This window comes from Electrophorus electricus, chromosome 18 (assembly GCF_013358815.1).
Source record: "Electrophorus electricus isolate fEleEle1 chromosome 18, fEleEle1.pri, whole genome shotgun sequence".
Lineage (NCBI taxonomy): Eukaryota > Metazoa > Chordata > Actinopteri > Gymnotiformes > Gymnotidae > Electrophorus > Electrophorus electricus.
This window is the reverse complement of record NC_049552.1, coordinates 14,712,641-14,740,007: the sequence shown is the minus strand read 5'-3', so window position 1 is coordinate 14,740,007 and position 27,367 is coordinate 14,712,641. Positions and strand designations below refer to the sequence as shown.

General features: G+C 36.7%; 1 protein-coding gene across 1 annotated transcript in view; it reads right to left on the bottom strand.

Annotated features, from left to right (window-relative positions):
* The window catches only part of LOC118242989, a 173,154-nt gene that overhangs the window by 92,564 nt on the left and 53,223 nt on the right, over nucleotides 1-27,367 (bottom strand). The window contains exon 2 of the mRNA XM_035536492.1: nucleotides 20,611-20,964. Within this exon, the coding sequence (XP_035392385.1) occupies nucleotides 20,611-20,964 (354 nt within the window). The remainder of the gene's footprint in view (nucleotides 1-20,610; nucleotides 20,965-27,367) is intronic.

The window sequence follows — 27,367 nt, the reverse complement described above, 5'->3', positions numbered from 1 at the left end:
CCTGTCATGGTGGGCACCAGGGCACAGTAGTACAGTGCAGAATCTGATACTGCAGCAGAGGAGATCAGCAGATCCACAAGCTTGACACTCTTATGAACGTGAGCAGACAGGCGAGGATCAGAATCAGCTGTTTGATTTTGTCCATATTCAGTCACTAAAACAATGTATTGAGGCCTTGAATTGGGATATTGGATACCACAGCAGATTGCCCGTAGCTGCCCCAGCAGAGCTGTAGTTACAGGAGAGTTTAACTGTTTGGTGCTCTTTAAAATTGACTGCAGAAGATAGAGGTGATGCTGTCCTGTGTGCTGTCACCTGAAGAAGATTTTCATTTAGTCACATGTACTAATTTGCTGCAAATTAGTGATTCTCCAACAGGTTGATACTGTGAGTAGTAACATAATATTTAACAATACATACATATTTACAACATGTAAACATATGTAATATATAAACATACAAATACAGAATATATGTTAAATGGAACAAAAGTCTTACCTGTGAGTACTGTTGAAAACAGTGCCGTCTCACTTAGAAGTGACTTAGACATTGACATTTTTTTCTGGACATCATACTTTCTCCTCCTCATTTTCCTTTTAATAACCAATGAGAGAGCAGGAAGCACAGTATAAATCTAAATTAGCAACAAGTTTCAGATGTCTTTGAGAACGAGGAAACATTTCTGGCGATTTCATAATGGCCTGTGCTTCATGTTTATAGTGTGTATGCTAAACTGCAATGGGCCATCCACATGGTTTTGTCTCTGGTTTGCTTTCTCCATTTCTGATCCACTAGATGTTTTAATGAATTCATAGCTGTATTAAAATGTCTTTCACATTAAAAGAACTATGAGTTCTAATTGGTACATCATTAGTGTATCGCTTGCATATCACGTACACAAATTACTCATATCCTTTACTTCAGCTATACTCAAGTTGCATACAGCAAGCTATTGCTTGTCACATACAGGTAAGACCTTTCTTCATCATCTGAAGATTCTAGATTGTGCCTGAAACCCATAATTCTGAAAGTTATAATACATTCTAAATTATAATGAAAGACGAGTTTCAAATAGAAAGTACAAGGGTCTATCATGGTCATCACCTAACATCAAAATGTCAGATGTTCTGTTCTGGAGAAAAGTAAAGGAGCCCCCTACTGGTGCCTGTGTGTTGAAGTTGGGAAAATGCAGCTCGAGAGAATCACACACTTCCATTGACCTTCACAGTAACAAACTAACCTGCTTGCTTTTACATTCATTCAGTGGTGTTTGGATGAATTTATAACACATTTAATGGTTTTCACTAAATTAATCTGTTGTGATCATAAGTCCAATGAATCCTGAATCACGACACCAGGATGACGGAACTCAAGACAGGACTGATATAAGTTTCCTAAATGAATCCTTTACTACAGCAATATTCCTGCTACTAGCATTCATAAAGGCATCTTAAGTGTGTTTCAGTGCAGAGTGCTTGGTGGTTTAAATGGTGGACTTTCCATGAAGGATGTAACAATTAAAACTGTAAAAGTGAAATATGTCATGAAACTGAATCTTAAATATTCAAGCACTGTATGAATTTAACAAATTGGTTGAGAATACATTCATGTAACAGGATGTTAACAGGATTGCATGTCAAGAGATGGTAGCAGAGATGGATTTCTTTGTAGGACAGGAAACTAGAACTATAACTCTCTAGAACCTGTAATTATAGCACAGTAGTTCTAGCACAGTAGTAGAGTACAGAGTCTGATAATACAGCAGAGGAGATCAGCAGATCCACATGGCCTTTGTGTTTATCCACCTTTGCAGACATATAGGAAGATCAGACTTTTGGCTAGATTGACTTGGATAGATAGAAAGTATAAACTCTGCTCTGGATCTAGAATACTGGCAATACCACTGAAGAGGATCATAATATCCACTGACACTGTACTTGCAGGAGAGAGTAACAGGATTACTCTGATACGTGCTTTTCAGTTTCTAGTGGTTCAATTGTCTATGTAGAAATCTGCCCTGGGGGAAAAAGGAATAAGAAATCCATTGGACTCTTCCAAATTGCAACATTAACAATTTGAGTGCCAGAGGAGCAGATCCCATCAGGATCTTACAGCAGCAGCACAACAAGCAGCTCAAGACACACACATACACACACACACACACACACACACACACACATACATGCATATATTAAATTGGTGTGTAGAGAGGGGAGGACTGAAACACCAAGAGTTTATGATTTCCTCTGAATGTAGGCTGATAGAGTGCAGTCTGACATTACAGCAGAAACCTCCAGATACACATCCATGTAGAACTCTGATACAGCACAGGGATATTAACAACACCACTGTACTGTAGACTGTTCATGCACAGAATATAGTTTAGTTAAGAAAAAAAAATATTAGCTGTTCGCATCACTTTATCAATCACTACATAATTGGCTGAAAGTATCCCAAGGAATGATAGCATAGCAATAACAAAACTCAATATCAATACATAGATAATAACATTTGGCATGGAACCTCATGATGAGAATGAGTTAGGAACTATCAAAATCCTGACCCATCAATGAAAGCTAGAATGTTTGTTTGTTTTGTTTTTTTTCAATTCTTGCAGGTGTTACTACTTTCTTGTAATGGGTTTCCTTGTTTGTAACCAGCTGTGGTTTGATGTACAAATACAAAGTGGACTATCTAGTTTTGTTTTTGTGCAGCTTCTCAGAGACTTTGCATCACTGGGCCCCTACTCTAAGAGCAAAAAAGAGCTGAATCTGCCAAAGTTGGTTTTGTAATAGTGAGTTCAGTGGAGGTTCTGGAAGTTGTCGACTGGAACCGAGCAAGTGGGGAAGACCCATACTGACTCTCTGACCGAGCACCTTTCCACACTAAAAACTGAGATGCTTGATGAGGATGAACATAATCACTGCTTGATTCATATGAACAGCTGGGTTTTACCAAACCTCTTCAATATTCAAGATTTCTTCTCTTCGTCCAATTTGATCTTCACAAAATATACCTGGAAATGAAATTTCAAAATCATATTTTACAGTTATTCTATCAATGTTCATTGAATGGATTATATGATTGTGTTTATGTGTATTTCTTCTTTAAACTTTGTATTTCAAACCTAATACTAGGGTGAGAATGAGTGGTGTTCTTGCCATGTTGAGTAAAATTCCTTGTTTTGTTTTTTTTGTTTGTTTGTTTATTTACTTTGTGTTGCTGTAAGTCTCTAAGGAGAGACTGTAATGAGAGACTGTAGAAATGTACTCCTGTAAGGACCTTTTTTTTCTTGTGTGACATCATATCCTGCAGTCACAATATGCTTTGAAGTAAAGTAGTATTCTGTAACACCAAGAGCTCTTTATTGGCTCTTGCAACCTTGTATTTGCATGCATGCTATCTTTGCTCCTCTTGAGAACAAAGATACATTGACATATAAACAATCTATTGCTACAGCAACAACATTTAGCAGATGCTTTTATCCAAAACAACTTACAGTTGTGGCCATGTACAATTCAAACAATTGAGGGTTAAGGGTCTTGCCCAACAGTGGCAAACTGGCAGTGGTGGGACATAATCCAGCAATTATCTGCTTATTAGTCCATAACCTTAACTGCTGAGAGTGCCGCGTCATGGAGAGTGCATGAGTGTAGATCCGTTACACGGAAGTGAGGGGTTTTGTTTGTTTGTATGGTTTTGTTTGTTTGTTTGCATTGATATAAATAGTATGACATGCAGGAGCCTACTTTGTACATGTTTACATAAACATACATTTCTTTGTTTTCATGAGTAACACATCTATGGTGTTTGAGGTTGACTGATGTAGGAGGATATATGTAGCCTCGAGACCGAGATTTATGTGAATAAACGTCCTCAGAATACCGTCAGAATTTCCCTATTTGTCACCTACTGTACACCGTGGGCCTGATGTCTTGTTCTGCCTCCTCACAGCCTAGAGTGTATTTGATGTAAAGAGTGTTACAGTGTGTGTGTAGAGATATTCATCAGATTTCAGATACAGATTTTTCTTCGTGCTTTGTCCAATCAAAATTCACATCAAGATTAATCAAGACTCCGCTCCATTCAGCCCGCCTGCTCTACAAAAAAAAAAAAAACTCTTCCAGAAGAGATTGGGAGGACAGGACAGGCTGAGGCTGAGACAGGTGGAGGATGATCTTGTTCGTGATTGTTTGTGTTGTGTTTGGTTTAGCATTCATTCATGTGTAATTACTTTAGGAACTTGTGTATGACCTTGTATTCGCCTTTGCCTGATGTATATATTGGTATGTATTGCTAAATGGTGCACAGTTGGTATGGATCCTAATGAAGGTAGGGAGTGTCTGCCATTTTTGTTGGGTGTGGGTTTTGTCCGCTGTTTATGTGTTAGGAAGTCAGTGTGAAATGGTTTGGGCTGTTTGTACAGCATAAGTTAGTGGGTTCTTTCTTTTAGAGGATTTTGTTTTATTTTGGCCTGCTGCACTCCTGAAGCTAATTACAACAGTAATCCATTTGTATCACTTCTGCTTTATGTTCAAATCACCAACAAAAGAGGTTTTTTTTCTTCATTTCCTCATTGCTCATTCCATTGTCCATTTGTTCTGCGATATAATCACCTTGTTATGGCCTCACTGCCTAGACGTGGCTGTACCAGTTGTTACTAAATGAAAGGTAAATGGAACTGGGATGAAGAATATGCAGACAAAAAGCAAAGAAAGAAGCAAATGTGAGTCTCCAACTGAAACGTTTAATGAGAGGAAACTGAACATAAAAATTCACTACAACAAAGGAAGCCAACGTAACACACAATGACCAATAAAATGGTCTAAAAATGTAAATACTCTTGAATATAATTCAGAATTATTGAATAAAAAATGCTTCCAATATAATGGAATGCTGTCACTGATACTGTTCTTGGGCTCATCAGCCTCTATGATCTGTATTACTGAAGCTAAATGCTCAGCACGAATATCACACTGACCTCCAAGTGAAAGTGGTGAAAGGTTTCAGTTCCTTTTAAAATGGATATATATTTAATGAATTGCCAGTTTATCATGGTCCAGAGGAAGGCTTAAGTCACTCACTGTACCTGTAAGTGTGAGTGTTAGGAGAGAAAGAACAGAGAGCAGCATGACAGAGCTCTGCTCTCACATTACCTGATTAAAATGATCACAGGACACTGGTCCCTCCTCTTACTGTACAGTATTACTGCATGTAGACCTACAGGTTTCCTTTTTTACCTACTGTACAGTGTAAGTGGATTTCCTACAGCTGTATGATGTTTACAGATGATGTATCATGAACTACTGCGTGTATACTGAGTGTATCCTAGCGTCTTTTATAGCCTGCTTCCCCTGTTTGCCTTCATGTGCCTTTGTTTGTCATGTATTCTCGTGCTCTTTGTATTCGCTCAATGACCCTGGACTACTCTGTAGACTACGACTCTGGATTTGCCCCTTTAAATCTCGCTTTTCTCCGGACATGCGCCACCGCCTTACCACTCACCGTTACATCATTTGATAAGCTTTTGAATTCAATATTAAATAAGTTATTAATGATATTATATAATTCAACAATAAAGATCATATTTTGAATGTTTTATATAATTGTGTTTGTATATTTCTTCTTTAACCATTGCATTTAACAGACCTGATACTAGGGTCAGAATGTTGAATAAGTTTCCTTCAGTTTTTGGGGTTGTTTTGCTTTGTGTGGCTGTGAATCCATCTGGTGAAAACTGCTGTAATGAGAGATTGAAGAATAGATTTGTACTCCTGTAAGGATCTATTTTTGTGACATCATAGCCGCAGTCACAATATTATTTGAAGTAAAGTAGTTTTCTATAACACCAGGAGCTCCTTATTGGCTCTTGGTTCCTTGTATTTGCATATTTACCTTCTACATGTGTGTTTGTCCCTGTCACTACCTTTGTGTGTGTGTGTGTGTGTGTGTGTGTGTGTGCGTGAGTTAGTCAGTGAGAGAGAGTGAGTGAGTGAATGAGTGTGAACCTGTATTTTCCCATGTCTTTGTGTCCCAGACAAATATTGTACATTGTTCACCTGTAAGTGCCAGTAACCTGTAACACAATCCTGTGGTCCGTTCCGTAGTTTAATTTTCTCGCCCCACCTTTGCTTTTCCACACTTGTTCCTCATTTCTAGTCTTGTTAAGGTAATGTATTTAAACCCTGTCATGTTCCCTGTTTCTTGGCTGTTCATTGTATGAATGCAAGTCTGTATGTTTTTGAAAGCTCTTGGGGCCTTGTATTTGCATATTTACCTTCTACATGTGTGTTTGTTCCTGTCACTACCTTCAAGTGTGTGTGTGTGTGTGTGTGTGTGTGTGTGTGTGTGTGTGTGTGTTTTCCCATGTCTTAGTGTCCCTGTCAAATATTGCACATTGTTCAGCTATAAGTGCCAGTAAGCTGTAACAGAATTCTCAGAATCTTTTGGTCCAGTTCCTCCTCACTTGACTTTCCCACACTGATTTCACATCGAAGGTTTTGTGTATCCAGTTGATGCTGTATCTTCTGGAAGTTGAGGCAAATACCTTTGTAATATTACAAACAGAACTCTAAGTATCTTAACATTTATCTTAACTATCCCTGATGTTGTAAAACCTGAAAATTCTGATGTGCCCTTCTCTGTTTGAAATGTCTCATGAAATATTGTTCACTCATGAGGTCTATTTTTTGCACCTGCAGGTGTTGCCACTAACTTTTATCTATTAAATAGCTTTAATCTTCTGAAGTTTAAGTGGTTTTATCTCTTTCAAAGTTTTTGTACAGCTTGTGTGAGACTTTGTATCACTGGGCCAACTACTCTGAGAGCACAGTAGTACAGAGCTGTATCTGTGAACAGTAGTCCCCTGATGGTAAGTTCAGTAGAGCTTTCTGTTGTTGTTGCCTCAAGCCGGTTGTCAGCAGGAGTGCTCTTCTGACCCTTATAGTACTTTGCACCTTGATGCAGTAAATATTGTGGTGCTCTGTTACCTGTCCTGTCCTGTCTGTACCAGTACAGAAGAATGTAAGTGCTGGTTGACTCATATGAACATGTAAAAGTTACAGTTTTAGTTTCTTCCTTTACAATGTTTGTGTCTTCCTTGCTCGGCCCAATCGTAGCTGCAAACACACCTGTATTATGGAAGAGTGAAAAGAAAAAATGTATGAAAAAACTATATTGAAACAGATTTAAAAGGTAAATAAAAACATTACCATCTGCATGTTCAATGACATGAATATTAGTTTTGCGATAACCATGAATAACCTGATGCCACGGTGACTGTCAGTAGTATGTATCTCCACATGTGCAGTACGCTGTATAGCTGAGCCATTTTGGAGCACAGCTCTGTGAGGATTCTCTGTGTAATAGTGATGTATGTTCTGAGCACTTCACCTGAGACAATATGTCCCTGGAAACCCACACAGGATGTGCATCTGTTACACCACGACTTTCTCATTCTAGACCAACCACAGTAAATGTAAACTGAACCCCAGTATACTGTTTTTCACTGAGCCACTGAAGGTCAATGAGATAATGACACTTGTCCTTGCATGTATATATAAGCCATTATATAGACATGAAGACTGTGTGGATTTATAAGACTCTATTTTGTGGCTCTCATATTTTCATTATGGCATTTTATATTATTCAAGAATTGTGAGGTCGTATTGCTCAGTGTAATGATGAGCGGTAAGGAGGGAGCCGGACGCATGTGCTGAGAGGAGCAAGATTTAATAGGGGCAAATCCAAAATCAGGGTCATTAAGGGAGTCCAGGGTCACAGAGCCGACATGGAGAGTACGAGGAAACATTACAAAACAAAAACACACAAAGGCTAACTAGGAAAGCAGGCTAGGAACTAAGACAGGGAAAAACTCAGGACTAGGAAACACAAAGGTTAAGAAACACGAATACACGGAGCACAAAGAAACAACCCTCAAGGATTCTAACATTAATTCAAACCATGAAACTATGTAACAAAAGAAAAACACAAGACATGGAAAACACGGAACATGGAAGGAACTGATCATGACACTCAGATGGACATTGACGTAAAGGATGTTTTCTCCTCTGAAAGTGCTAAAGATTTGTGGTTCATACACTGACTAACCCAGCTATGCTCAGTGATTCCTGTTTCATGTTTTTGTATGAGGGGTGAGTGTGTTGTTGTCAAAGTGGACATCAGAGCACAGTAGTGCACAGCAGAGTCAATCACATGCATCTTCTGAATCCTCAAAGGAACAGAACTAGAACTAGATTTGGAATCCAGATTTTCACTAAATTTTGCTTTAATCTCAAGTTCGGTGTGCCCTTGTCCGAATTTTAAGTTCATTAGAACAAACTTTGGAAAGCCATTCCTCTGTTGCTTGTACCAGAGGAGACATGGTGACTGATCTTCAGTGTTGTACTCGCACTTTAAAACTGCTGCATCTCCTTCACTGGCAGTCATTAATTCCTCAGATTGTTCAATATAGTCACATCCCTGCAGACTGAAAAAAAAGTGTTAACTGCAGCAAAAGGATGACTACAGTAATGTGATCTGTCCACTTTTCTAACCATTCACTCCAGTGTTCAACTCTCTTACCAGAAAGAAAATTGTACTAACGTGTACTGCTTTTAGTCCAGTATTCTATTGCTAAGAATATGAAAATTAGCTCAATGCTTTTGCTCTGAAAACGTTGTCTTCATTTGCACTGTTTATTAGGAGCCCAACCTCTGAGCCAATAGTCAGCTACCCTCCTGTAATTCTCAATTCACTATTGCCCTCTTGTGTTAACCAAGCACATTCTCCTAATTCAACAAATTTGGACAGACCATTATAAAATTGTAGAAAGTACTGAATTTCTTTAACATTTTGGAGCTTCCAAATATATCATCAGAGAAATATGTCACACATATAGACATTCAGAGATTCAGGCTTCTGAACAGCATTCATGTAGCCTGGTGTCACAGTGGACTTCATAGTACAATAGTACACTGCAGAGTTTCTGTGATCTTCAATGACTTGATGAGGAATTAAATTAATTTGATGAGGTGTCAACATGAGCATCAACTATTTGTTAAATCTTTTTGACTTTTACCAACACTGAATCTTTTTAGCAAAGACATTGTCATGTTTTTGTACAAAACTATTTCTCTACATCTAAAGCATAAATGTAGTTTGAATGGCTACATTTTCTTCATCAGACATCACGTTTGTTTATTTATGTTCTACAGAAATTTAATTCAAACCTGTTACAAATTAGATAAATAACAATATAACAGTAGTTGCTCTTCTTCAAGAATATTTGCAGTGAAGTGTGAGCATGATATACATTTTCAATTATTTATGTATAAATATGTATAAATTATGTATCAATGTAGAGTATATATACTCTACATACATAGAGTATATATATTTATCTTGCATATATACATTTTTTTCTATGCACCCCTGTTTCCTTTCCTCAGTTTGGACAGAGCACTCTCCACCATTTCACTGCGAGTTATATTGTGTATGACTATGTATGTGACGAATAAACCGAACTTGAACTTGAACTTAAATAATAAATGAATTAATCTCTCCTCTGTTCTTGTTGAACTTTCATTCTAACACAGTAATGATTAAAAAAGTATTGATTTTTTTTTTAACATCTCAGAGCTTCCATATATCAATAGAAGCACATGTGTAAAAAGTTCAGAGGTTCATGGTTCTCAACAGCATTAGTACAGACCCACAGACCTGAGCTTTCCCCGTTTCCCTAGCAACCGAGTCACTTCCGGGTTTTCGTCTCTCTATGGTTCCCTGTCTCCTCCCCTTTCTCTCCAGCTGTTCTGAGTTTGTCTCTAATTGTAGTTTGTTCCTAATTGTATTTAAACATTGTTTCTGCGTCTCTTGTTTGTCGTTCATTGTCTCTGGTTAGATCCCGTTTGTCCTCACTCATATGTATTTAGTATATTCCCGCTTGATCTCGTCCCTAGTTCCTATGCTCTTTCCCCCCACGCTCCCTGTTTAGTTTCCCTCGCTGTCTGTGTTGCTTTCCTTGTTTAGTTCTCTGCTGTCTGTAATACTTTTTGTGTTTTTAGTCTACGTGGTGTTTTCCATGAGTATTCGTCAAACTTAGTCTCGTCTAACCCTATTAGCCTGTTATTGTTTTGTTAGCCTGTTCTATTCTGTATTGTCTCCCTGGTTAGTCTGTCTGTTATTATTATTCATGTCTTCTATCCGGTTTGTCTGTTGTTCACATTATGGCATCCTTTTTAGTTCCATGCATCATAACATCCTTCGCTCACCACCCCTCCTGCGTTACACAGACTGGTGTCACAGTGGACTTCACAGTACAGCAGTAGACTGCAGACACACAGTTTCTGGATATTCAGAAGAAATGAGTCAAGATGGACATCAAATCATTCTCTGCTAAATCCAGGAGCCTTTACTTACACTGAATCTTTTTAGTGACCAGAAAGACATTATTGTCTTGTTGCTTTTGTACAAAAGTATTGCTCTACAACCAAACCGTAAAGGCAATTAGAACGACTATCTTTTCTTCAACAGACTTCGTTTATATTTCATTATGTTCTACAGAATCTTCATTAACATTTTTTGCAAATTATATAAATAACAATATACATTAGTTGCTCTTCATCAGAAAAGAAAGCTAAAATCATTACATTTTATTTTTTATCAAAATGTGTGCAGTGAAGAGAAGTGTGAGCATCATATAGATTTTCATTGTTTTTAGCATAAACAATAAATGAATTAATCAGTTCTCCTGTTCCTATTCTGCTTATGGTGGATTGATTCTGGTGCAGTACTGATTTAAAACTTCACTTTTTGGCAACATTAGAGATGCTGAAACTTATAGACTGCTGCCACCTTATGACAGGTGTCTTACAATTTAACATTTTACAATTTCATATTCTCAGTGAATAAATATTGGTGCATGCTATTAGAATATATGCATTTATTATTTAAATAGCTTAACTAAAAATAGTTAAATTGTTTAAAAAATATGAATATATTATTTGTGGTATCCGTAAGTCTAATGTTTAAATTTAAGATGACTTTTTTTTTTTTTAGAAAATCCTTAGTTCTCTTTATTCAATGGCTTTAATTTTCTTCTTGCATTAAAGCAAATCAATACATTCATTCACATCTCCACAGGTTTTTGTACAGTGAATGATGTTTTCCTGTCACTGTGGGCTGCATGGCACAGTAGTACAGTGCAGAGTCTGATACTGCAGCAGAGGAGATCTTCAGATCCACACGCTTGATACTTTTATGAACGTGAGCAGACAGGCGAGGATCAAAATCAGCTGTTTGATTTTGTCCATATTCAGTCACTAAAACAATGAAATGAGGTTCTGAATTGGAAAATTGATGATACCACTGCAGATTGCCTATAGCTGTTCCAGTGTAGCTGTAGTTACAGGAGAGTGTAACTGTTTGGTGCTCTTTAAAACTGACTACAGTAGATAAAGAGGTGATGCTGTCCTGTGTGCTGTCACCTGAAAAAGATCTTCAGTTAGTCACATGGACTGATTCAATTCAGATTAATGATTAATCCAACATGTTCAGACTGAAGGTAGTAACATAATATTTAACAATACATAATATTTACAACATGTAAACATATGTAACATGTTAACATGTAACTAAGGACAAAATGTTAAATGGAAGCAGAGTCTTACCTGTGAGTACCGTTAAAAGCATAAATAAACAGAGGAACATTGTGTTGCACTTTGCCCTCTGTCTCAGAAGTAACTTAAATATCTCACATTGACATTCTTTCTGTACACCATAGTTCAGCTGCTCCTCCTTTTCCTTTTAGTAACCAATGAGAGAGCAGGAAGCCCAGAATAAAACCCCAATTATCTAGATCATCCACATGACTCTGTAGAGTCTGTTTAGTTTGTTTGTTTAGTGTATTTCTGATAAAAAGTTTAGATTTTTTTGTCAAGTAGAGTTAGACTCTTGGGGACTCCAGCAGGTGCCAGTTAATTCTTTGTTTCCTGTGTTTAATGATATGATGGATTTCATAGTACCATTTGAATGATGTAGATCATTTGTTTGTTGCTTTCTGTAGTGGCTCAAACAACAGACTCATACAGTGCACTATGCACTTTCAAAGTGAATTCTTATGTATCACTATCTGTGTTTAATTTCTGTTATGCAGTCTTTAAGTCTTTTTGGTGGTTCCTGTGTTAAACTGGATCACAGAAAAGCCTAATCACAAACAGGCTTTGTAACTTTATAGTTGTTTATGTTGTAAACATTACATTTATAGAACATTTCTTACTTGCAAGTTATCTTCCCTTTAGTCCAAAATAATTTGTTTTATAATGTTCTTTTTCTATCAACAATGTTATCAGAATTGTGTGAACCCCTTTAAGGTTTACTTTTCTATTAGGCAAAACTGATATTATTTAAATTATTTGTACAATGTTTTAAAATATGTAATTCCTCTCCTGTTGCATTCATACAAGCCAATTGTGATGGCCCAATTGCCACAGGGTAAGGAGTAGGATGCAGAGACCTCTCTCGACGCAGACAGACGTGTATTAATGTAATAATCAAATGATGAACAATAAACATTAACAGCACTCACATGTAACAGTCCAGTGCAGCATGAACATGGGCACAGGCAATGAACATGAACAGCTACCATGTACCATCTACACAAACAATGACCAACAACAAATTACACACATACAGGGGTTTAAATACATACATAAAACAACAAACCAGGTGTAGGTGTGTGCTAACAAGGGGGGGCATGGTTACAATTGCGATAAAATGAAGGATCAACAGTGAACTCCCACTGCACATGGCAGGCTGTACCATGTGATCAGTGGGAAGGGGCGCATACCGTATTTCCATCCCATTTTGTGACTGTGTGCTCAAACCTAAATATTTTGCAGGAACAAGGTTAGTGTTTGGGCCACAGGGTTGACAGCAGCATTATGGTTGCTGACATGACCATTTGTTTACAGTATTAATCCTTACACTGGATTAGGGTTGGAGGGAGAGGGAGAGGGAGAGGGGGAGAGAGAGAGAGAGAGAGAGAGAGAGAGAGAGAGAGAGAGAGAGAGAGAGAGAGAGAGAGAGAATGACCATAAGTCTTGCTGCAGCTTGTAAATTAGGTTATAAATTATTATTTAATATGTTGTTTATTTTCCATTTTCATTTGAGTGAGTTTTTTTATTATTTTGCTATCATTTTGTTTTGTTAAACTATATGAAATCGAGTACGGCATCAAAGAGAATGAGAGCAGATGCCACCTGGAGGAAGGAGGCAACAAGTGCTATTCCAGTCCTCTGCCTAAAGGGACCAGCCAGCTGAGAGTGAGCTGGTTGGCTGGGGTAGAGGGTGAGGAGAGCAGACTAAAGAGGCTTGGCAATGGAGTCTGGTTTTTCCTAGTGAGGGAGAGATCACGGCAATGGCAGAGAAAACATGAGTCTGGTTATAAGGTTACAATGGCAAAGGTGTTTGTGTGCCACACTCCATACAGATGTTACTGCATTAGAACTGGACAGCAGCTCTCACTGTGATGCACTCGTATCTGTGAGCAGTAAATATGCATCAAATGTACAGCAGCAAGGTAAATGTTTCTGGTACAGTGGGAGGTAAATGTACATCTATGTTCCATCTCTTAAGACAATGTGTCAACATTATTATTATTATTATTATATAGGCTTAAATACAAAGCAATAATTCTGGTAGTCCCGAGGCCTAAATCAGGGAAATAGATAATATATCACTATACACACTTGCGTTCTGACACACACACATACACACAGAGGTTCAAATCTGCTAGGCCCAATAAAGGGCCTGGGCCTAAATTTAATAACTTAGATGGTAGAAATTATGAATAGATATGAATACACAATGAAGTTTGTTTCCAAGAAAGGGTAGGTCGATAAGAGAATGAGAAGTTAAGAAAGAAGACCAAGACTGGAGGAATCACGCTTCTTAAGAGATAATAAAATAAGAGAAAACCATCACTGCAGGATGGCAAAAAGAAGGATAAAAGAAGACCTCAAACTTAAGGACTCTGTTGTTCTTGAGGCTCCTTTGTTGTATTCAAATGGTGTCAGTGAAGTTCATCTTCTGTTTTTCTCTACCATCTTAAACACAGACTCTTTACCTGCTGAGTGATCAAAAACCTGAGGACATGACCTCCAATCCTGAGGACATGACACTGACATTTGGAAAATGGGTACTTGTGTTGGTAAATATGCCCATGAAGATGTTCTAGCTAAAGGTACCAAACAAAACATTGTATTTAGATTGCTTTGCTAATTAAATGTCCATCAGAAAACATTCAACTAAATATAATCTCCCATTTTTCAAAATCGGGGTTCTTAATCTTCTCACAATACAAAATGTTTAACTACCAAATCTTCAATCCAAGCAACCATTTCAACATAAAAGTGCAAGAAGCATTCTCTAAAGTGAATGTTTGGTTTGTCCATTCTGGATTACTGTAAATAGAAATGCAGCCAACATGGTGGTATCTGCTGGAAGACAACATGCTCCATATGTAGATATTAAGAACTCATTAAAAGAAAAACAATTATTCATACTTACAGATGGTTATACAATAATGAAAACTTGTTTTGTATATTTCATTCCTGGTAATAGATCCCCCTAAATCTTACACACTGTCCTTTTAACTATATATATATATATATATATATATATATATATATTAGTCTTATGCTGGTAACTTCACTTACACCTATTTATTTCAAATAATAAGCATGTCATACAAAAATATGTTTGTTCAAAGATCTTTTTATCTTGTTTAACCACTATACCACCAGAATCCTTTTTTCCAGGTGTAACTTCATTCACTAACAGCATTGTGGTTTAGCTGCTTCTCGGGTTCAAAGAAAATATTATGTGTATTACTTTTTGTAAAGGCTCTCAGAGACTTTTTATTACTGTGTGCGTAGGGCACAATAGTAGAGAGCTGTGTCTGCCAGAGTTAGTCTACTAATAGTGAGCTGAGTGGATCTGTAAGAGGTAGCTGATGAAAATCGTGGGTCTGGTCTGTGCTCAGAAGCAGTACTTGACCGAGCAGGTTTACGCAGTAAATACTGTGATGGTTTGTTAGGATACTGTCTGTACCAGTAAAGAAGAACATATTGACTAGTTGAATCATATGAACATTCCAGTGTAACAGATTGTCCCTCTTTGTGAAAAACCTCAGTATCCTGATTCTGGTTTGGTCCGATTTGATCAGCGCAAAAAACACCTGTTAGAAAATACAATAAACATAATTTAATTTTGAATCTGTGCTTCTCAAACAAATTGTTCAACCCAATCGATAGCCAGTACCTGATGCCATAATGTAAATCAAGAAGAAGTGTATCTCCATTGTGAATATGATCAGACTGAATCAGCATTGGGTGTACTGTTGATCTAATGTGGATTATAAATGACATTGCACCAGCATCAATATTACAGTGTGATTTCAGTTGATACGGTTAATTGGAGCACCACCCTGATTAACATTAATAAATAATTAATAAACTAAAAATTAATCGCTCTTGGATGCTATAAACAAATAGTTCCGTCCAAAAGGCTGATTGACTGGGCCATGTTGGAAGCCATTGTAAAATTCTCAGTATTTGCAAACCTGAGTATGTGTTGATGGTGTTTGAAATATATATAAGTCAAGTGTGTTGTGTTAAATGTATCGCTGGTGTGTAAACAATAAATGTCTGTTTGAACGTGCCTCTTCCCCACATCCTATTTGCCTCGAAGCGTCACATTGTTGTTGTGTTGCTTGGCAAAAAAGGTTTGTTATCAGACTACATTGCCTGGCGCAAGAATGGTTTATTGTGAATATTGTTAATAATAAATTTGATCATTTATTGAGGACTGGTGTATTTTGTCAAATGGTTTTGGTGGTTATCTACATTTATTATCTACTAGAAGATCCATAGATTGTCTTATGACTAAACAAATCACAGTGGGTTGGAACATTTAATCAGGTTTCTGGTTTATGTGAGGGTGTAATAGCTTCCTTTCATTAGGGTTTCTAGGAACAGTACATTTCTATACTGTACAATATTCTGTAGAATAGTACAGAAACTGATTCTGTAGCAGATAGTTTAGAATTAGTAATGAAAATCTACGAGTTTGTGTTTTTACCTGCAGGCAAAGATCAAAATAGTTGATTATTCATAAGTAGTAGGGTGTTAAACACCTATTTATGATATCACATTTGTAAGGAAATCAGCAATTCAAAAGCATTAGATTTATCATTCAATAATAATCATGTTTATAAGTTTTTTTTGTTTTACTGATACTCTTCTGTTAAGAATTTGTCAGCTGTAGTTATTAAAGTCAAATAACCCCCTCTATTGATTAAAGCAACACTGTCATATGAACTACTTTTTGTACAGTGTAGCTTCGTTTCCTGTCACTGTGGGATCCATGGCACAGTAGTACAGTGCAGAGTCTGATACTGAAGCAGGGGAGATCAGCAGATTCACTTTCTTATCCTTTTTGTGAAGTTTGACAGCCAGTTGTGGGTGAGGTGGTTCAGCTTTAGTTACATGCTCTGTTGTTACCATAATCAGCAGCAGAAACTCTGGTCTTGATCCAGGCTTCTGTTTATACCAGTGTAGACTATAAGGTGATCCATCATATGTACAGGACAGTGTGCTATAGCTCCCCTCAGTTATAGATATGGTGTGGTTTTCTGGTCTAATGCCACTGTCTGCAGGTTCAGCTGTAAAAACAGAAATGTTGCTTTTATTAGAATATTAAACTCCAAATTCTATTAGTTTTGTGTACTAATTATGACTTACCAATACTGGGGAAAGGTATGAAAACATAGAAGAGTAGTACGATGTTCATCCTGAATGTAATTTCAGATCTCGAGCTTTACACAAAAGTGGCAGCTTCTCCTGAAACACACAATACTACTCTCACCATATCAAGCTCCCCCCACTCATACAGTAGTCATTGCAATGACTGACAAACCCATGTGTTGTGTGATCTGCTTGGTAACTAGTATTTTGGATATAAGTTGTGCTAAATCTAAGAAATTTAATTTTCAGTCATGACTCATTTAATCATTGTTCAACTAGAATGATCCTCAAAATTATGTTAATTATGATGGTCATAAGTGAATTTTTTTTTATTTATTAGACAGATGGAATGCTTATCTGATCATTTTCAGATTTACAGGCTGAGCTTCATGATTACACATAATTCATTTATTTTGTGTTTAATGCCTTTAATACATTTTTTGAATAAGATCATTATTGGATATTGCCTCCTCTGTTTTAATGTTATTACAATATTTAATTGTTTTTTACATTATGTACCATCCATGTAGCCAGTTCAGTGTAAATGTGGGTGTCTCAGCTACTCTCAGTGGGCCTCTGGAGTCTGTTGAAATAATTTTGAGGGACATAGAGAGTGTAATTTTTCAGGAACAGCTGCCAAATAAGCAGTTGTTAATTTGTAAGACAGGAATGGGATGGTTGGTGGCACGAATGGCCATCCTCCTGGCATCCCTGTTTCCGTGGTTTCCCTGTCGTGACTGTTTTCCTTTACTTCCAGTCCGTGTTTTGGTTCTCCCTGTTCCTATGTTCACCTGAGTCTGTTTAGTGCCTAATTGTCCTGGTTATTTAAGCCCTATGTTTGGTTTCCTATGTTGTTGGTTACTGTGGTAAGTTTAGTGTGTTTGGTCGTGCTCAGGTGCTCAGGTGCTCAGGTGCTCAGGTGCTCAGGTGCTCAGGTGCTCTCACTCTTTCTTTTGCCTAGTTTGCTTATTTCTTTTCCTCAGTGTTTTCCCCTTGTCTCTGTTTATTAGCCTCCTGTGCTTTTGTTACCCTCTCTCATTAAACCACCTCCTGCATTTGAGTTCTGCCTCTTGCCTGGTTCCTACTAGCAACAATACAGTTGGTCTTCAAAAGTAGAAGGCCATCAGACTGGAGGATGAATAAGATTTAGAGCTACTGGCAGAATCATGGCTCAGCATCAGTCGTATGTGGTGATTTTTGTATGGGATAGTTGGGGTTCCTGGCACTGGACTCCAGAGCACAGTAATACAATGCAGAGACTGATACTGTAGCAGAGGAGATCAGCAGAAACACTTTCGTTTCCTATTTCTGAAGTTTGATGGAGAGTCATGGGTGAGGTTGTTTAGCTTTAGTGACATATCCACTAACTTCATCAATCAGCTGTAGAAACTCTGGTCTTGATCCAGGCTTCAGTAGATACCAGTGGAGACTGTGAAGTGAGCCATCATATGTGCAGGACAGTGAGGCATCGCTGTGCTTTGTCAAATGTTGTGTTTTTTGTCTTTACAGATTAAGGCATTATAAAATATTAATGTTTGAGTTTAAACCAAAGATCAATTTATAGGCACCTAAACCATTTATTAGTTGGTTATTATGTGGAATGTAATTAATCTATTAATTAATTATTAATATTTTCATTATTTCTTCTAAAATGACAAATGGATGCAAGTTTGACTGATTTGGTGACTGATTTTAATGGTTGACTCTGTTAAATGCTTTTTGATATTTATTACACATTTCCTCAAGCTAAAGAATGTGAAGCAGGCTGCAAATATACTCCAGTGATAAGGCACTGTGCTCGAACAGTGTGTCAGGGGGACATAAAGAGATCCTGCAATGTGCTACTCTCTTTCAAGGGTAAAAAAAATAATAGTTTTGGACTTTGTGATGTTACTGGGGAGGCATCTAACTATAACCTTTTTGTTATGTTTCATCCAAGAAGCTTAAGTGTATTATTGACTTTGCTTTCATAGATGACTATGTTCAATAATAAAATCAGCACATTTGAGGTAATATTCGAGTTTTAATGTGACATCAGTCACATCAGCTACTTGGAGACAAGAACAACCAAGACAAAAAAAGACTTCTTTACATTTATTAACCTTTACATGTATTCAAGAGCCTGAACTTACATCTCTGCTCTCATACTCAAAATCCTCCCCTTGCTTACTAGATTCACAGCCCACACACGTTCTTAAGGAAATCTTTCCTGAAGTAATTGAACCTTTGCTAAATTTAATGAATTCCTTGAGCATTGGCTACATATCTAAATCATTCAAATTAGCAGTACCACTTATCAGAACATTCACCCTAGACCCATGTCAGCTGTCAAATTACAGGCTGATCTCAAACCTTCCAATTTTATTTCCAAGATCCTAGAAAAAGCTATAGCTCAGCAGTTAAGATCATACCTGAATCTAGAGCCAGATACATGAAGTCTTTCAGTCATGGTTTAGGCCTCATCATAATACAGAGACAGCACTGATGAAAGTAGTTAATTTCCTGTTTTTGGCTTATGACCAGGGTTATGTTTATTTGCTTATACTGCTTCTGAGTACAGCATTTGATACTATAGATCACAACATTTTACTAGACAGACTCAAAAATATTATTCGAATTAGGGGAATAGGCCTTTACTGGATTAAATCTTATCTAGCCAGTGGATACCGATTTGTTAACATAAATGGAGGCTTTTCAGCATACAACAAGATTAGCTATGGTGTCCCACAAGGATCTGTTCTAGGGCCTCTGCTTTTTTCTTTATATATGCTACCTCTAGGTGACATGATACTCCCATGCTGGAGTCTCCATGATAAATGCAACAGTCAGTGACTGGACCTTTACCTTCACCCCAGAGTAGTGTATTTGGTAAAGGTGGTCATGTAGTCATATGGTGTTTAGACACTGGAATTGGTGGGTTAATCACAGGACATAATAAACATAGTTAAAAGGTTGTCATCTACATTCATTATCTTCTAGAAGGTTTACATAAGCAGTGATTGGTAAAGGTGTCAGCATTATACAGAAGGGTACAATTTAAACTGTGCTGTTATAATTGAGGAAACTCAGTAGGTTTAAAAATATTTCATCATCAGCTTTATGGTATTGTGCAGTTTCTGTGCAGTTTGGCATATCTTCCTTTCAATAGTGTCTTTAGGAAAGTAGCATGACACAGAAACTGATTCTGCAGCAGAGAGTTTAGAATTATTTTAGAAAATTTGTACATTTGGTGTTTGACTTGCAATGCAACAGCCAAAGGCTGGACTGCAATTTTATATGACTTAAACACTGCTGGAGTTTACTGTGCAAGTTTAAAACCCTTCAAATCTGGTTCTCTTTCTAACTGCCCACTTCAGTTTCACTAACTGTGCAAATCTACATAAAGTCTGCCCTCTATTGGTAGATTTCTGTCATCAGCAAGTTGATAGGAAACAATATTTTAAAATATTTTATCAAAATATTTATTAGATCTGCCAAACATTTTCATGATTATATTAATGTAAGACCTACATATCTGAACATGATGTCATACAGACATATTTTCTCCTGAACAGAAAGGTAAATAGAATTAGGGAAAAGAGTAGCACAAAATAGCTGATTATTCATAGCTATGGAGTGACTACAATAAAATCACATCTGCAAGGAAATCAGCAATAGTGTAAGGAAAAATTATCTAACAAATACCAAAGCTTTAAATTTATGATTTAGATTTTGTGTTATTTATGACATCTCTTTGAAATTCTCTAAGCAACTATATGATGACCCAACAACTACAGAGCTTTAATTTATGAGCATGTAATCATACCTTCACGGTGGGAGGTTTTTTTGTACAGCATTGCTGGGTTTCCTGTTACTGTGGGCGCCAGGGCACAGTAGTACAGTGCGGAGTTTGATATTGTAGCAAAGGAGATCAGCAGATCCACACGGCTTTGTTTTTTATCAAGGTTTACAGACATACCAGGAAGAACAGAGTCTCTGTCAGTTTGACTAGGGAGGATATAATCTATAAACGCTGGTCTAGATCTGGAATATTGGAGATACCACTGAAGAGCATAATTATTACCACTGACACTGTACTTGCAGGAGAGAGTAACAGGATCACCCTCTGAGACACGTTTTACTGTTTCTAGTGCATCGATTTTCTGTGTTGAGATCTCCCCTGGGTAAAATAAAAATACAAAGAGAAAAAAATATTTTGTACTCTTTTAAATCAATGTTCAGCAAAATTGTCACACAAATTAATTTAAATTTATGTTGAATTATTTTTCGATTTCTGTACATGTATTATGTTAAAAAAGATACAAATCTGTATATAAATACACATAAATGTAAATCAAATGATAGGTAAACTCACCTAAAAGCGTCAGTAGGAGAGAAAGTGCAAAGAGCAGCATGATGATGGACATGTGAAGTGAGTGAAAGACAAAGATGAATGGAATTCATGTATTTTTCCAAGCGGTACAGAGCTCCACCCTTACACCACCTCACACTGCTCATCACAAAATGTTTCTCTTGAAATCCATTTGTTCTCAGTTAGGAATATCAGTTAACCCACATCCTAACTCAAAAGTGCAATATCATCATTATTAAATTTAGAATGACAAAATAAGCTAAATTCACAAAAGCTAATAATTGTAAGGAGTTGCTGCTATCCTGGTGTCCCTCGTTGGTATCATGGTTTCCCTGTCCTCTGTTTACCTGCACTTCCTGGTTTCGTTCCTTAGATTACTTTTTGCCACCCCTCGTCTGTTCCTTCGTTCCGGTCTATGTTTTGGAATCGTTACAATAATATACTAAAATAAATCAATGTACCTGAGTTTTACAGACTCTTCCTCTCAATATTCAAGACTTCTTCTTTGGGTCCAATTTGGTCTTCACAAAATATACCTGTAAATGAAATTTAACAGATCACATTTTACAGTTCTTCTAACAATTTTCCTTGAATGGATTATATGATTTTGTTTATGGCAATTTCCTCTTTAACCTTCACGTAACTGATTCTAAGGAGATGATGAGGTGTGCTCTCTCCATGATGAAAAAAGACCCTCCTGTTTTTCTACTTTGTGTTTTTGTGAGGCTCTCTGCAGTGGAAACTGTAATGACTGAGAAAAACTACTCCTGTAAGGATCTGTTATCTGATATGATATCATGTCCTGCAGTCACAATATGCTTTGCAGTAAAGTAATATTTTGAAACACAAAGAGCAGTTTATTGGCTCTCGTGCCTCGTATTTGCATAATTACCTTCTATGTGTGTGTTTGTCCCTGTCACTACCATCCTGTGTGTGTGTGTGTTTATATAAACTATATGGACAAAAGTATTGGGACACCTACACATTACAGCTACAGCCACTTTTATGACATCCCATTCTAAATCCATAGACATTAAAATGCAGTTGGTCACTTTGCAGCTATAATAGCATCCACTTTCCTGGGAAGGCTTTCTACAAGATTTTGGAATGTCTCAATGGAAATTCATCTACAAGTAATTAGAAAGTAGTATTTTATTAATTTTACAGCTTTTTTTACAACTAATTTTTCAACTTTCTAAATTAATGGAGCACACGGTACTGTAATAATATGCAATATAAAACTGTGGGAAGGAAGCTGTCTAATAATTACATTGTTATTCATTAAACTAATTATTGTGAACAATGGAACTGCTTTTTAAGATGCTACAATTTTCAACGGTCAGGTGATAAAGCACAACTGGAGCCAGTAGCATGTGTGTGTGTGTGTGTGTGTGTGTGTGTGTGTGTGTGTATAGAATCTTCATTCACACGTCTTCCAAATTAAATAACAATATACAATAGTTGCTCTTCATCAGCAAAGTAAACTCACTTCATTGCATTTTACCAGTAATGTTTGCAGGGAAGTGTGAGCATTATATACATTATCATTGTTTTAGAATAAACAATTAATTAATTAATATCACCCCCTTTCTCCTTATGGTGCTTTCATTCTAACACAGTCATGATTTAATACTTCATTTTTTGGCAATATTAGGCATGCAGAAACTTACAGAGTGCTGCCACCTTATGACAGGTGGCTTACTTACAATTTTACAGAATTTCAAATTCTCAGGGAATAAACACATATAGTTGCATGCTCATAGAATATATATTTCTTTTTCTAAATAATTAAAATATCTGAATACATTATTTGTGGTATCTAAGTTGAACCTTTTTAGTTCCATTATGTATTATTATTATTATTATTATTATTATTATTATTTAGTATGTATTATGTGTACATTGAAGTTTGAGAAATACAAGTTTTTTTGTTTTTGTTTTTAGAAATGCTTAGTTCTCTTCATTCAGTGGTTTAAAATTTATTCTTGCATTAAAGCAAACCAAGAATTCACATCTATTTTTTCACATCTCCACAGGCATTCACAATAAAGTTTATTCAAACAGGTTTTTGTGCAGTGAATGATGTTTTCCTGTCACTGTGGGCCACAGGGCACAGTAGTACAGTGCAGAGTCTGATACTGCAGCAGAGGAGATTTTCAAATCCAAACGCCTGACACTCTTATGAGCGTGAGCAGACAGACGAGGATCAGAATCAGCTGTTTGATTTTGTCCATATTCCGTCACTAAAACAAGGAACTGAGGCCATGAATTGGAATATTGGCGATACCACTGCAGATTTTCCGAAGACCCAGTGTAGCTGTAGTTACAGGAGAGTGTAACTGCTTGGTCCTCTTTAAAACTGACTACAGAAGATAAAGAGGTGATGCTGTCCTGTGTGCTGTCACCTGAAAAATATCTTCAGTTACTCACACAAACTGATCCATTGCAGATTTATGATTTCTCCAACAGGTTCATACTGAAGGTAGTAACATAATATTTAACAATACATACATATTTACATGTAAACATTTGTAATATATAAACATGCAAATAAAGAATATATGTTAAATGGAACAAATGTCTTACCTGTGAGTACTGTTAAAAGCATAAATAAACAGAGAAACATTGTGTGGTATTTTGCCTTCTGTCTTAGAAGTAACTTAGAAGTCTCATATTGACATTCTTTCTGTACATCATAGTTCAGCTCCTCCTCCATTTCCTTTTAGTAACCAATGAGAGCAGGCAGCCCAGTACAAATGCTCAACAGTTGCTCTACTTGCTGTCAAATCACAAAATTATCAAACTGACCTCCACTTGAAAGGGGCGAAAGGTTTCAGTTCCTTTAATATTTGATGAATTATCAGTTTGTTATGATGCAGTGCAAGCCTTAGCTCACTCACTGTACCTGTAAGTGTGAGTGTTAGGACAGAAAGAACAGAGAGCAGCATGACACAGCTCTGCTCTCACATTACCTGATTAAAATGATGACAGGACTGTTAAAATAAAATGTTAAAAAGTTTATTGATTTATTGATTTGTTTTATTGATTTGATTTATTCTTATCAGATATTTGGCTAGCTTGCAAAATGTATTACTAATTATAAGAAAATGTGGAAATATATAAATATATTGTATGCACTGAGTGGTTTGCATGGGATTACATATATGCAAAATTTGAAACCATTATCTTTTATTATCTTTTATATGTGGAGTATTACCCCTTATATGCAGAGCATGTCATGCATTTTTTGTGGGTGCACACTCGGAGGTTGGCTTAACTACATTCTACCTGGAAATCAGCAATTTCCACTAAACATTGAAGACTACTCTACCATCAAAAACTACATCGAAATAACTACATTAAAATGTAAGGTCTTAGACAAGCATCTGTTCTCTGTCAGTCACATAGGAGCTAACGATATATGCCTTCGCCGGTCAGAGTTTACTAAGAATAATTTTGCAGAGGTATGTCAGTTAGTGAAGACAATGTCCGATGCTGTAGTATGCTCCGGTCCCAGTGTAGCACAGCGATATATAGGGCCACCAGGACCCTATTCAGAATTTATTAACGAGTCTGCAGATTTCTTCTGTAATATAGTCACTGTAGAAAAAGAGCCAACAACATTATTGTTGATGATTTGAATATTCACTTTGATAGTGCCCAAGATCCTCTGAGATTGGCCTGTTGTATGTTAGAATCAATTGGTTTCACCTAACATATAAGAGAACTCACACACATGGTGGATATGCGTTTGATTTAGTACAGACATACGGTGTAGACATAGAGCACACGGTCATAGTCAACAACCAATATCAAGGTGTGCAATTTGATCTTCACAAAATATACCTGGAAATGAAATTTCAAAATCATATTTTACAGTTATTCTAATCATTTACATTGAGTTGATTAAATGATTGTGTTTGTGTATTTCTTCTTTAAGTTTGTATTTCACACCTAATACTAGGGTGAAAATGAGTAGTGCTCTCACCATGTTGAGTAAAACTCAACACTTTTTTTTTTTACTTTGTGTTGCTGTAAGTCTCTAATGAGAGACTGTAATGAGAGACTGTAGAAATGTACTCCTGTAAGGACCTTTTTTTGTGACATCATATCCTGCAGTCACAATATGCTTTGAAGTAAAGTAGTATTCTATAACACCAAGAGCTCTTTATTGGCTCTTGGTACCTTGAATTTGCATGCATGCTTTTGTTTGTTTGTATGATTGTTTGTTTGTTTGCATTGATATAAATAGTATGACATGTAGGAGCCTGTTTTGTACATGTTTACATAAACATACATTTCTTTGTTTTCATGAGTAATGCATCTATGGTGTTTGAGGTTGACTGATGTAGGAGGATATATCTACCCTCGAGACTGAGATTCATGTGAATAAGCATCCTTGGAATACCATCAGAATTTCCCTATTTGTCGCCTACTGTACACCGTGGGCTCTGATGTCTTGTTCTGCTTCCTCACAGCCTAGAGTGTATTTGATGTAAAGAGCGTTACAGTGTGTGTGTAGAGATATTCATCAGATTTCAGATAGATTTTCCTTTGTGCTTTGGCCAATCAAACATTGCACCAAGATTAATCAAAACTCCGCTCCGTTCAGTGCCAGATCCCTGCGTCGCCCGCCTGCTCTACCAAAAAATAAAAATAAAAATAACTCTTCCAGACGAGATTGGTAGGACAGGACAGGCTGAGGCTGAGACAGGTGGAGGATGATCTTGTTCGTGATTGTTTGTGTTGTGTTCGGTTTAGCATTCATTCATGTGTAATTACTTTAAGAACTTGTGTATGAGTTTGTATTTGCCTTATTACGTCGGCTGATGTTATATATAAATTGGTATGTATTCGTAAATAGTGCCCAGTATATGTTGGTATGGATCCTAATGAAGGTAGGGAGTGTCTGCCATTTTTATTGGGTGTGGGTTTTGTCCTGTGTTTATGTGTTAGGAAGTCAGTGTGAAACGGTTTGTGCTTCTTTTGTACATGATTAGCTAGTGGGTTCTTTCTTTTAAAGGGTTTTGCTTTATTTTGTTCTGGGGCACTCCTGATGCTAATTCCATTAGCTGTTCCATTTGTATCACTCCTGCTTTATGTTCAAATCAGCAACAAATGAGTTTTTTTACCTCGTTTCCTCATTTCCATTGTTCATTCCATTGTCCATTTGTTCTGCGATATAATCACTCTTTGCCTTACTGCCTAGATGTGGCCATAACAGTTGTTACTAAATGAAAGGTAAATGGAACTGGGGTGAATATGCAAACTGAAACATTTAATGAGAGGAACGAAAACGAAACTGAACATAAAAATGCACTAAAACAAAGCAAGCCAACGTAACATACAATGACCATTAAAATGGTCTAAAAATGTGAATACTGCTGAATATAATTCAGAATTATTGAATAAAAAATGTTACCAATATAATTTAATACTGTCACTGATGCTGTTCTTGCGCTCATCTCATAAAAGGGCAGGCACGTTTTTGTGGAAATTTGACCCGAAAAACACGATGTCTTCAGCGTGCAATTTCTGGCGAACGGATACATGTAGACGGCTGAAGATCGGTAAGTAGGAACTTGTATTAGTCCTAAGAAATGTTATATTGATAAATGTACTGTTCGATTTTATCAAGTAATTTATTTGAGTATGCCCGTTTGCAGAACCGCTAGGGGGCGTTGGCGCATATAAGGGATAAACAATAAATTAATCTGTTCTCCTTATGGTGCCTTGATTCTGATAAAGTACTGATTTAAAATATCACTTTTTGGCAATATTAAAGGTGCTGAAACTTATAGAGCACTGCCATCTTATGGCAGGTGTCTTACTTACAATTTCACATTTCAGAATTTTATATTCTCAGTGAATAAATGTAGGTGCATGCTATTAGAATATGTTTATTTATTATTTAAATAGTTAAAATAGTTTAAATAAAAATAATTAAATAGTAAAATATCTGAATATATTATGTGTGGTATCTGTACGTTTAACCTTTAAATTATACATGTGACCTTTTTTTTTTTTTTTTTTAGAAAATCCTTAGTTCTCTTCATTCAATGGCTTTAATTTTCTTGTTGTATTAAAGCAAACCAACTGCTGATGCTCAGCAGTTGCTCTGTATCCTGTCAAATCACACTCCAACTGACCTCGACATGAAAGTGGTGAAAGGTTTTAGTTCCTTTTAAAATGGATTTATATTTGATGAATT